The sequence below is a fragment of the Falco naumanni genome, chromosome 3, assembly GCF_017639655.2.
Source record: "Falco naumanni isolate bFalNau1 chromosome 3, bFalNau1.pat, whole genome shotgun sequence".
In the NCBI taxonomy this organism is placed as follows: Eukaryota; Metazoa; Chordata; class Aves; order Falconiformes; family Falconidae; genus Falco; species Falco naumanni.
The window spans coordinates 24,920,741-24,933,958 of NC_054056.1; the positions used below are offsets into that span (position 1 = coordinate 24,920,741).

Here is a 13,218-nt window from a genome sequence, read left to right on the forward strand (position 1 = left end):
CATCGCGCTCCTGGGGGGGGGAAAGAGCCGGTGGGGGGATCTCCCGCTCCCGGCAGCCGCCCTGGAACCGGACGGACCCCCCCGCGGGCCCTCGGTCCGCACCGGCGGGGCGAGCGCTGCGGCGGGAAGGGAACCGCCCGCCCGGCCGCCGCTAACCCGGGTGCGCCGGCCGGCCGCGGCAGGGCGGGCGGGGCGGTGGCTCCCGGGGGGCGCCCCCCCGCCGCCCGGCGGTGCCGGTAACTGGGCGGTGCCGGGGCGGGCGGCGGCCAATGGCGCGGCGGGGGCGGGGCGGGCGGTGCAGGAACACCCGGGAGGTGACAGCGAGGCCCCGCCCTCCCCGTGGCGAGCGGGCGCCCGCGGCGAAGATGGCAGAGGAGCGGCGCTGAGCGCCCCGCCGCCGCCGGGGGAGCGCGGTTGTCCCTGCGCGCCCCGCGTCCGCCAGGGGCGGCAGCGCCGGCGCCTGCTCGGAGGCGTGTGTGATGGTGCGGGCATGGCGGGGCAGCCGGCGGCCGCGGCGCTGCTGAGGCGGGGGGCGGCCGGTCCCGGCCCCGGCGGCGGTGGCGGCGGTAGCAGCAGCCAGCGGGGGCTGCCTCCCTCTCCCGCCCGCCCGGCGGCCGCCTCCCTCCGCCCCGGCCGGCGCTGAGGTAAAAGAGGGAGCGCCTCGTCGTGCCGTGCCGCCCGCCTCGCCTCGCCTCGCCCCTCGCCGCCGCCGCCATGCTGCCCGGGGTGGGGGTGTTCGGCACCGGCCTGACGGCGCGGGTGATCGTGCCGCTGCTGAAGGCGGAGGGCTTCGCCGTGAAGGCGCTGTGGGGCCGGACGCCTGAGGAGGCGGAGGAGCTGGCCAAGGAGATGAGCGTCCCCTTCTACACCAGCCGCATCGACGAGGTGCTGCTGCACCAGGACGTCGACTTGGTCTGCGTCAACTTGCCGCCGCCGCTCACCCGGCAGGTCGCCGTCAAGACCCTGGGTGAGTGGGGGGCGCGGGCTCGGCGCGGCGCGGCGGCCCCCCGGCGCCCGGGGGTGCTGTGTGTTTGTTTTCCTCTGTCCCCCCCGCCGCCTCCCCCGGCTGTCCGGAGCGGGGCCGGCTCTCCCCGCTGCAGCAGGCCGAGCGGCGGCGGGGGGGAGGGGTGGGGGGCGCGGCGGCTGGCGGTGACACCCCCCGGCCCCTCACCCGGGGTGCGGCGGTTAAACCTGGGTAGGGCCGGGCCTGGCGCCCAGCCCCACGGGGCGGGGGGGAGCAGGTGGCATCGGTAAGAACGTGAAAATCCCGGTAGGAAGGAGAAAACGGGCATCCTGCCGGCGGTTTCCATAGACGCCTGGCAGGGGAGCCGGGCATCGGTCCGGCCTCGGGGGGGCTGGGGGTGCCGGCTGCGAACCGGGGGGCCGGGCTGGGAGCGGAGGCAGCGGAGGGAACGTTTTTACACCCGCAGCTTCGTTACGATCGCGTACAAAGGGAAGGAGGGACCGGGAAAGTCGGCACGCACCGTGGCTAGCTGCTCCGCTTTCAGGCGTGCGAAAACGGGCCGCGTCTGGCTTTCTCTTCTGGGAGCGTAAGTCGGGGCTTTGCTCCGCCAGCTTCGTGATCCCGGCTCCTGAAATCCTGCTTTCACGTGGATTTTCGTGGGAGTGCCCTCCGGAGTGAGGAAGTGTTAATTTGTCCCTGCAAATAGAGGTGGGCAGGGGTAGCAGCGAGGGGAGGATGCCGTGAGTCATGGCTGGTGCGGCGCGGGCTGAGGTTGCCGAGCCGGGGCGGCTGCTTTGGCTATGTAGGCTGATGGCTATCGCTTCCAGCCTCGGAAACGTGTGTGGCATGCCCTAGTGTTACATTGCTACTAGCGTACTCATTAGAATTAGTTACCATTCAAACGCTGCTAATATCCCAGCCAGCTAGTGTTTTCAGCCTTTAAAATGAAGCAATTAAGGGAATTAAGGCAGTATCTAAAAATCCTCAAGTACAGCGTAGGCATTAGTCTGGAAGCCTTGCTCGGCGTTACTTGCCATACTTAGAAACGCTTGTCTTTGAGTCAGAGCGTTTGCTTGTCTTTAATACACTTCTGAATTTTTCCTCAAGATCCAACGCTTGCACCAGAAGCCTGACGTGCTTGCCAGAATGTTGTGGGAATAGATTTCTAATGTAGAAACACCACCACCACCACCACCCCCAACCCAAAAAAACCCCAACATATAAAAGACAGCATCAAGGTAATGAGGATTTCCTGTTTGACGTGCACGAGCTTGGTGACAATTGTGGCAGTTTTCCTGTGACACTCTTTCCTGCAGGTGTTGCTTGTGGAAGTGCCCCAAGCTTGCCCATGCTTTCAGAGATAGAATCCCATGAGGTTTCAGGCAGACACAAGGCATCTGGTACAAGACCGAGATTTCTGAAATAATGAGAAACACAGTTGGTGTGATTTGTCCAGAGGGCTTAAAGTAATGTTATGTTTTGACCCTCTCAGTATTTGCAGCTAAAGAAGCAAAAAATCTGTTCCAGAACATGTGCTGGATTTACGAATGATGCTGACAATTGATGTAGCAGAGAAGCTACTGATAACTTGTTGTTGCAATCTGCTAACAGACTGGGGGGGGGAGGGAAAAGGTGTTTTCTTCCTATTCATTAGTATTGTACCATTCTCAGTTCCCTTTTACCTCTAGTTAATTTGGTGTCCTTCTGTTCCCCAATGGCTGTTATTTCTGTGTTGCAGGGGTAGTAAAATATGCGTGAAAATGCATGGAATAGTTGAATAATCATGTTACAAGGTGATAATGTGCAACATGTGATAGTTTTTATTTGTATATTACTTACAAGATTAGTATTGACAGAAATATCTTTTGGACTATAAATAACTCTTCCCCTAGTTATTTCAGGGTTAAATTTTTACTGTCTGGTGTTTTTTGGATTTTTGTGTGTGGGTTTTTTTGTTGTGTGTGTTTTTTTTTTTTTTTTTAAATTCAAGCATTGAGTCTATACCAGTGAAACTTCTTGCATGTTCATACAGTTGTAAACAGGGAGCTAGGGCAGTGGTTCCTGAACTGCTGAGAGGAATACCTTGTTGCTGGCAGCACCTTCTCCTGGTCCTGCTTATGCTTCATGGCTTGGGATCTGTGGTTCCCTGGAGTGATTATTTTGCTTTAATCGCTGATCTTTTCTGTTTTGAGTGGAGAGATGCAATTGCACTCATCAAGCAGGGGTTTAAAAGCCTGTGGTGAGCAGAGGCAATGTTGTATAGATTGAGGAAAGCAGAAGCTGGAGAAACATTTCTTAGTGTAAGGAAAGGATGTGGGTCTTCAACTTTTTTTTTTTTATTTTTAACCTCTGGAGATTTCACACAAATATTATGCAGCAGCTAATGATAGGACATAGACAGGGATACTAGAGGTTTTACTCATAGATGAAGGCTTCAGGATGTCTAAACATTATGCCCTGCATTGCAGCAGAAAAGGTTGAGAAAGAGATGAGTTATCCATTAATACACCCAGGTCTGGCTTCCATACGAGAGGAGACATATCTGGCCTGGGAGGAGACAGGGACCAACTTTTCTTTCATACCTGTATTTTATTTTAAATGGACTTCCTGCCCAAAGCTGTGTTTCCATTTGAGGAGGATTCATTATTAAAAAGTAAAAGCCTGAGGAAGCAGTTGGCGGTGTTTCTGTCGCCTGTCTAGAGCTGTGTATACACTGTGAATTTGCAGCGTGTTCAAATCCACTCTGGCCTGTTTCTGGTGTGAGCTCTGGAGGTGAAGGTGGGTTGAAACAGGTGTCCCTGCAGCTGTGTTTAATTCTGACCATGCAATGGGGAAAAACTGAGTTGCTTTGTTTTCACTGCTGGGTCTGACACGTAGATGTGTTGCTGCTTGAAACACGTTTTTGGCACGGTGGCCCATCAACCACTACTAAAACACAAATGTGTGAATACACGCCCCAGCTGAGGAAGTCCCCAAACTGTGGCTTCCTGGAAGCTGTTGTGGGGAGAAAATGGGAGAAATACAGCTTTAAACTTGCCCTGTTAGCTTTTCCTCTAAGCCTCTACTCCTTGTCCCTTAGGAACAGGATTCTGAGCTGGGTCTGACTCTGTATGGCAGTTTTCTTAGGAGATACACCAATGTTGGGCAAGTGTCTGTAACACTCAAGACAGAACTGGAAACCAGGCTGGCTTGTGTGATGACAAAAAGCATGAACGAAACCTGTGGTGTTGTATGTGAAATACGCTGATGGCCTCTTTTACTTGTCTGCGAAAGGATCAAATTCCTTGCTCGCTTCTACAAAATGGGGCTGATCGACCCTTTCTCTTTCCTGCCTCGGGTCTGTCCAGCTCACTTAGGATGTCTCTTGTTAATTGCTGTTTGTACTTGTTCCCTGTAGCATAATGTAAAAACTAAAGTCCCGACTGCCTGGTTGCTTGGTGGTCAAGAGAGATCAGTGGCTGAAAGTTTAGGTAAGTGTAGGAAACAGTCCTAGTGTTGAGTAAGGGCGTTTTACCTTCTCATGGAGCTGAAAAGTGTAGCGTGTTTGCAGGAAGTGGTCTGCTTTTCCCCCTGCCCACATGTCTTGGCTATACAGTTGTGTCCCGAGCCTGATCAGGCATGGGAGATGCGTTTGCACGCAGGGACAAAATATGTCACCAGAGTGCCTATTTGTGCTCAGCATCAAAAGGGTGGCTGGCACAGACAATATGATGTGACCCTCCACCTAGTTCAGAACTGTCAACACATGACATCTCACGGTGTAATCCCTCCCCCTTGTTCAATTAAATATGACATTCTTCAGATCCTGACTGAAATGGTTGCCTTGCGTGACTAAATAGCTGCCACGTCAGGTGAAGTGACTTACTGCAGGCAGTGCTGAGAAGTCCTTGATGACATTTCATCTCAGAGTTGAAGGCGCGGATGTTCCTACGTGCCTGGTCCTGTTGGTGCTTGAGTCAAGTCAACTCGGCTAAAATGAACTTATTCCTGAGGATCACGTAAGTGTTTCTGGGGAGCAAATGTTTTGCTTTTGGGAAGAATCAAGTACCAGATGTTTTTAAAGCATGTCTCTGGAGATTCTACACTTCGTTCTATTTACAGTAGTTTTGCTTACTCTTTCATCTTAGCTTAAGGACAGGAACACTGGGCTGTGTGCTGAATATTCACTACATGTGTTTGCAGCCATGTCTACATGGTATTAATTTTAAAATGTTTACATTGTAGTAGTGCATGATGGAAGTCTCTTCTGCCTGGAGACTGTACAGAGTGACTTTCTCAGCCCTCCAGAAGTTGTTCCTCTTAAGGAGCACTTAAATTTGTTTGCTGGCTGGTACTTCTTCTATACTTGATTATGGTCATGAGGGAGCATCTTTATTTAGAGAGGAACATAAATAATACTGCTCAGATCCTTACCTTCCCACCCATTCCCAGGAAGCACTGACATCACACAGGCATGCAGTACAGGCCTGCTCTCCGGAATATGTTTGTGAGAATTCCTTGTTAAAGCACTGACAATGTTATTGCTGGATCTTCCTCTCTGAAGTGGGAGGAATGTCAGCTGCAGTGAAGTAATTCACAGATCTGATGCAATTGCCAATTAATTTCTGCATTCCTTTGCATCCGTGCAAGCCAGGCAGAGGTTACAGGGTTGTAGGGGTGGATAGAGCTTTGTCCAGGGTTTGTAAATTGGTTGGGATCCTTTGGGAAGAGATGTTCTATTAAGGGGGAAACATTATCATGATTATTTATTATTAATAGCAATGTAATATCTGTCCTGCGATACTGAATTTAAATTCGACCTAACAGCAGTGACTTTCAGCAGAACACGCTCCTGTGCTTGGAAGGCGGATGACTTTGCAGCATATTAAATGTGAATTATGGTCATCGTATTGCAAAAAAAGTCAGATGAAGTGCTGTCTATCTTTAATCAGCACAGCTAGCAAAGGCTATGGTGCCTTTTTTTGCATGTATTAGAAGGTCAGTCCAAAGAGCCTGCTGGCAGTTGGCTGCAAGTCTTCTTCCTGCTGGAGAGATGACGGTGTTCCACAGAAAATGGCACCTAGCTCTGCCGTCAACCTTTTTATCTCACCACTGCAGACCTTTAATTCCGGTATTATTACTGTAAAACTCCTGCAGTGGGAGCATCCACAGATATTGTGGGATTAGGCCTCCGAGATAGTTAAAGAACACTGTTCAGACACTGTTTAAAAACCCAAACAAATAAAAATAAATTTTAGAAAAACAGACACCCCTCTGCCCATGTTTCCTTTCTGGCCTTCAAAGGTGTGTTTTAATTTTTCCCAATTGCCCTCTTCTGTCTGAAAGTAACCACCAGTTCAGTGTTGGTTGCGGTGGTAAGTTAGCCTGGAAGTCCAGTATGGACCAGACTTGGGGTTACTGGGGCACTGAGCTCATGCCGTGATGATGCACTCAAATTCGCCAGACTACAGAACAGCCAGTTGCGATTGAAATGGTTGTGTTAAACAGTATTGGATGTTAGCGTGAAGGCCACCATTGTGATCCTGTATCCAGTTGGGTCAGTTTGCATTGCTGCAGTTTTATCTGTACGGTTGTAAAACAGCATGCCTGGCCTTGGGGGGGTCCCAAAAGGCTGCAGAGATGAGTTGCTGTCTCCGGACCAGTGTGGGCAGCTGAAGCAGGATGGGCTGGACCTCTTGAGGACTGCTGCAGGTCTAGCCTTGTGCCCACTCAACCAGAGGCTGTAGGGATGGGTGGAAAGCAGCATCTCTCAGGTTCAGGAAGTTGCATCCCCTGTCAGAGGTTACCGTGCCCTGTAGGTGCACTGGCTGAATCAAATGCGTGCCCAAGCCCTCAGACACTCTACTTCTCCCTGTGATTTAAATGGCAAAATGTGATGCTGGAGCAGGGATGCCCTCCTTCCGTCTGCTCGGCTGTCAGCAGCTTGGACCTTTGGCATAGGATCAGTGAAGGAAGCGAGAGCGGTGCAAGCCTCTGCTGCCGCCGATGTTTGGTCTGTCACGCTTTGGTAGGCAGAGCCTGTGGTCGGGGTGGTGATAAGTTGATTAGAAATCTGACTTTCTTTTAAATATAAAAGTAGGGGTGCACTACATTTTTTTTTTTTATTATTATGTGGGCAAGTCCTTACAGCCTTTTTCTGTTTCACTGCACGTTGAACGCTTTTCTTCTTGCACTATTCTGGTCTTGTCTTTGGTGTTAGCAATGGTGGTAAATACAGCTATTTTTCCTACCATTTGTGGTACTGGAAACTCAGCTGTTCAAAGACTAGTGCGCTCTGGTGCTATTCTAGCACAGGCCCTCCCAGGGCATCCCTGTCAGCGTTAGCAGCGCTACACTAGCGTTAGCAATGGGTTGATTGGGTGTTGAAAATGACTGAAAGAGGTAAGGAGCTCTCTTAAGCGTGGCTTTGTGCATGCGTGTCTAGCCCTGTGGCTGTGTTAGTGAGGATCATCTTTTGTATTTCTTTTGCCAGCACTGTTGGTAGAGTGGATATCATGCAGACAGTGTCTTGTGCAACCTCTTTTTTTTTTTTTTTTTTTTGTTAAAAAGGCACAACTGTGCTGTGGATGCTGTTTCACCAGCAGAAAATGTGTAGTGTAGCTTTCTGGTATGAGAAGATGAGAGAAGGTCCTGATAAAAGGTGTGTTTATACAGTTAGAGCTCTGCCCAGGCTAAGTATAGTAATTATTTAGCTTCTGGAGTAAATTATTGAATTCCTATAACATGGGAACAGCAGAAACCAGATCTTTTATTCTTCTTACTTTATTGCATAGCCTTGTGCCTTTATTCTGACAGCAGCCACTGTGACACCTGCTGAGGTGGTACAGAGCTGTCTGATGCCTCTTCAACAGACCTTCTCTCTGTGACTTTGTCTTGTTACTCGTTTCTGGGGACTTGTGCTGCTGAGGGCTCAGTGGTGTAGGTAAAGGAAGGACTTGCATCCTACTTCCGTTGTTTCAGGTTTTGGAAGAATACTAAATAATAGGGGAATTAAGAATGTGTGGATAAATGCAGAGAAAGGAAAGTATGCTGGGCAAATAAAATCATTAGACTTTCAGGCTTTCCACTGTTGCCTCTCTTCTTTCTCTCTCTTTTTTTGTTAAAACCCTCTTGTGCCCAAGATTGACACTAGATGATGGAGAGATTTACTGTATGACTCCAGACGTAGATAGTAGAGTACAGCCCCTGATGGAGGAGGCAGGGTAAACACTCTGCCAGATGCCAAATACCTTATTCTCTCAGCTTTTGTTTGGGAACAATGTAAACTGTGTCAAAGCATATTTCAACTTACTGTCCTTCTCTTTGTGCAGTAGGTTCTGGCCCTTTAGGATAGTGGTGACAAAGCACCAAGGATGAAAATAGAGTTAAATTTCTGGGATGGCCAAGATTTGGTGTTTTTCACAGGCTGCTGCAATGCAACACCACCTTTCCCTATTAATATCTGTTTGCTACAACATTGTCCGGAATTGCTATGAATTGTTCTGGTTTCCTCAAACCACCAAAGCAGAATAGTTCACCCTACTGCTTTTTGTTTGTTATTCATATAAAAACCTCTTAGATCGTAAGAGTCAGCTGTCAAAGCCAGGGACTTAATTTACAAGGTTAGCATGCATGCAGGTAACAAAACCACACTCCTTACAAAAAAATGATCCCAGGTCCGAAGTCTTGATTTAAACAAATTGATTTAAATGGCTGTGTAATTAAACAGGAACAATCCCTTGTGTAGGTTCCCTAAATTGATTTAAGGCCTGGTCTGCACATAGATTTTTGTACCAGTATAATTATGACTGCAAGGGGTATGATTTCTTTAATGTAATAATTACTGTGTGGCCATTAGAAGTGCAGCTGGTGTGACTCCTGGTGTGAATGCTGTTCTGCTGGCATAATGGCATCTTTATTTGGTACAGGTCATTCTGGCTCCTGTGCAGGCATAAATTCTGTTGCATATATATTTAAAGCATCCAGCTGGTATAAATGTATCTGTTTTACTACCTCTAGGTATATTGGTACTGTACTCTTCATAAAGGTGGTTGATGTGTTGAAGTTGTTTATTGTTGTGGGCACTGGGAGGAATCCCGCTTGGCTTTTGGGTCATTGTGAGTTTGGAGGCCTTTGAGCAAAAGTCCCTAAAAGGTCTAAAGAGTTTTTCTGTGCTTGTTCAGGAACTGGCTATGCTAAAAAATGTGGTGGTGAAGAGCAGAGGAGGCTAGGCCTTGCTGCATCACACAGGCGGCACTGACCGCCAGTGTCAGACAAGACTAGTGCACCTGGCAAGCCTGAGTGTAATTACCCTTGAGCACCACGGATGCCTCTTATAGCTGCACTTTCTGGATGGTGGAACTGGCGTCCAGGGTGGCATAAACGCCAGATCTTCTTAATACACAGGTCTGACCCACAGGGTAACAGGAATTGTGGAGAATGAGAGTTTAGCTCCTCCTCTCCTTTGGAAAGAGAGAATAGCATCCTTTCAGCCCAGCCAGGGCTAATGACGGAAGTTACTATTTATCACGTCTAAACTCCTACATATGAGTGTGGTAAAGAGAACAGAAAATGAGAACACTGTGAGGAACTTGGTTGCTAGTAATATAAGAATAAACATAATGATTTAACACAGGGAGTAAAATTGCTTTTGTCATTTGCTGCTGTGCTAGAGTTTAATCTCGGGGTGAAAACCAGTGCCTTCAATTCCATCGCAGCAGCAATCACAGCTTTAGTGAAGCAGATGGAGGTGAAAAAAAGGTAGCAACTTTGTTTTGCATTCTGACATTACCATGGCTTTTATCAGCAATAAAGACCCTTGTTTTGGCACTTCCTTGCAGTGAATGTTTGGCAGCCTTCAGCTCTTCCATCTGGCCATTTTTTGCCAGGAAATACCCAGAAGGGAGGTCGTGGTTGAATTAAATACTGTCTCTAGGGTATTGGGCTTCACATGGCTAATGAGAAGCCTTAACATAGAGAGCTTTTCAAAATCCAAATAGAGTCAAGCAAGATAAAATAGTAGTTATCCTTGCTGTGCTGGAGTGATGTTGCTTAAAAATGTGAAACTGAAGGCCGGACTGAGCACTTGGAACTCTTTCTCTTTGTGTCTATACATATGCATTAGATACAGTTCCATATACGTATAAAAGTTTGAAAAAACAACATTAAGGTGAAAAATACATAATTAAAAATTCCTGGAAGTCCCTCCCCTTCCTTCACTTCCTCAGCCCATAAAAGACAATGCAACTGTGGCTGTTTCGTGGGGGGATAGGAACGGGGAGAGAGAATAACTCTGAGAACATCTGAAACAGTTGCGGTCAAGCTTGTGCACATTAAAATAAATTCCAGAAATGTGCCTGAAAGATGTGTGTAAAAGCTCAGATTCTGATCCTGCTTGCTCTGCTGTAAATGCAAGTGAAGCTTTGCTGGATCAAGGGAAATAGTTGAAATTTGTGATGATGTTACTGAAAACACATTGTGGCCTGAAAGAAAAACTAACCATGCCGCAGGGAGAGGAGCCTGGCCTTGCAGATCTGTGTCCTCTCGGCAAAGGCACTTCTGTCAATTTAAGAAATGATTGGTGGGAGTCCTGGGACATGGTTCTGCAAACCTTTGCTTATTAAGTAGTCTCCTTGAAGACAAAATCCCTGATTCCTTTCAGGGAATATTTGTCAGGTGCAATAATTCACTTGAGTAGGAAATTGCTCGCAAACTGCTTTTGTACCAGTTCATCAAAAAAATCCAAAGACGTAGCTAGATCTGTGCGATTTCACAGCTCGATGTGGTTGTGCTTCTATAAGATGTTACAGCGGCATGTCTGCAGGAATGAAAAATAAAATGGAAAATATTTGGAGCAGAGGTGCTTAGAAATTACAGACTTTCGTAGGCTATGGCTAACACTAAATAAGCGTGACAGAGCTTGAAGAACTCTTTTGTGCCTTGCTGCTTGACTTGAAGGAACTTGACAGTTTAGCATTGTGAAAGATGCTTCGTGGTTAAACAGTATGAGATGCTCTGATAAAGACTTGTTTCTCAGGCAGGGTGCTGAGCAGCACTCCCTGAGACTAGTTTGTGGATGTGTTATTAAACAAATACATCAGGAGGTGTCCCAAATTTTGTATCCTTGGTTAACAGGCAGGACTCGTATTCATGTTGTGAAGAGTTCTGCTTAAAAATCTGTGTCACGAGATGCTCGTTTTGCAGGGGTGATGTCTTTGCTAAACTATCCAAAGTACATTTGGACATGGTTTATGACTAGTGGCATAGCTAGAGAGAACCATTTACCTGAAGTGTAATGCTGGCTGTAATTTGTACTGGACTCCACCATCTAACCATTAGGAAAAAGTGCTTTGATGTGTCATATGCCTAAAATAAGCAAGGTCTTAGGTTCACAAACCATCTCACTATCTCATATATGCTGATCCGTTTGCTTGTGAGACTCAGTGCTAGCTAGCAGACTTATGTATGCCTTTGATTGTCTTGCAGCTCTTCATATAAATTTAATTGTGTTGGTAATGTGTTTGTCGTAGTTTGAAATTGCACATTTGTTCATGTAGGCAAAAGTGATCCTTCATCAGGCCTGATGTGCACAGATGTTTCGGCAGCTGCTGAGATCATGCCTGCTGCCATCTGTGGGCAGAGACACCTGACCCCTTACATGTCAGGTGGCGACCAAGTTGTTGCATTATATTCGTGGCATGTGTTTGATGAGACTCATCTCTGCTCTAAGCAAGAGTGGCATGATTGAGAATAAGCTGGAGGGTTTCTGTCCTGAGCTTTCATTCTCCGTAACTTAGATTGTGTATTTTAATTGGGTTGTACTTACCTGCCTTCCTCAAGCTGGTTTCATCTTTCAGGATTCCTAAAACTACAGACTGGGTATGTGGGAGCACAGGGGTGGTTAAGAGGCTTCCTGAAGTCTGAAGAGACTTGGGGAACTGGTGGCAGGGACAGAGGCTGGGTCCTCTGATGTCTGCCCATCCCTTTCACTGCAGGACCTGCCACAGCCAAATGCTGGTGAAGGGGATGATGATGATGCCAAACACATCTGAGCTGCTGGAAGAGGGCCAGTCTCGGTCACGCTTTTCCCTGGATGGTTGTGCAGGTGGTCTAAAAACTAGAGTGGGAGGAGAGGAGTGGGGATGCTGCAGGGAAACCCAGTGCCCAGTTGAAAATAATCTCCGAGCTCCTCTTTTTGGTGTTGCTTTTTAATGTCTGTGGGGCAGCTTGTGAAGAAGGAATTGCAAGGACGGTTGGAGAGACTTCCTTTGGGGAAGATGGATGGCTGGGATTGAGTCATCCATGGCTGTGTCATTTGAGGATTGTATTGGGCACCGAATACTTTGTGCGTTATTAATGCCAGTAATCATCTTTCTAGTGTTGGAGCTTTATTTAACATATGCTAAAAAAAATATCTTTTTAAGCCAGCTTGCTGTGAGCAGTGATGGCTCAGCAGCTGGGAGACTTGTGTATTTATTTTTAATGAGTTATGGAGTTTCTCTTTATGTGTTATGGCCCTCTGCACACTGGGAACCCCCTTTCTTCAGCAAATGAGCAGGGCCTTTCTGGGCTGACTGAAGCAACTGCCTTTTTGGAAGGCAGACAATAGCATACACTTATGTAGCCTTGGTTGCAAATACAACCTTGAGCATCAGCTTAAGCTGATGTGAGCAAGTTCAGATTTGCAGCTGCTATTAGGAGGTGCTCAAATGTAAAAAGATACTTGATTTCAGGTCTGGGTGGTTTTTTTCAGCCTTTTAGAGTGCTTGTCTAGGGCCTCTTGCATCAGGCAGGCAGAATCATCGGAGAGCACTGGTTGAAAGCAAGTAGGGTGCTGGTAGTTGCTGCAGTTGTCATGTACTGGCTCAGTGTTACCTTATTTGCAGGGAATTTGTGCTAGATAGAGTTGCACCGGGGCCGTGTGCGATGTCTTTCCCTTTCTGGCTACATCTGTGTTTTAGTGAGTTTCACCAAGTTGGTAAATAGGCAGGGTATTTGAAAACATTTCCTTTGCTTGGTGCTGAAAAGAAAATTTTAAGGTGATGCTCCAACTGCTGAATCAGATTTTGGGAAATCATTAAATCCCTTGAAGAGTCTTAAGTGTAATGTCACAGGTGGGATATTAACTGGCCTTGTGAGCTCTTCAGTGTAATGAACAAGGAGTGGATTTGAAGGCTTTTGCTTACTTCCATGAGGAATTACTCTCACATCTTTTTTCACTAAAAAGGACACATCAAAGAATTAACTGTACAGGAGATGCCTCTGCTGTAAGGTTA

At 47.7% G+C, this 13,218-nt stretch overlaps 1 protein-coding gene across 1 annotated transcript in view; it reads left to right on the plus strand.

Moving 5' to 3' along the window:
• Positions 1-336: 336 nt before the first annotated feature.
• Positions 337-13,218, plus strand: part of GFOD1 (glucose-fructose oxidoreductase domain containing 1) — a 75,140-nt gene continuing 62,258 nt past the window's right edge. The window contains exon 1 of the mRNA XM_040586609.1: positions 337-967. Within this exon, the coding sequence (XP_040442543.1) occupies positions 715-967 (253 nt within the window). The 5' untranslated portion in view covers positions 337-714. The remainder of the gene's footprint in view (positions 968-13,218) is intronic.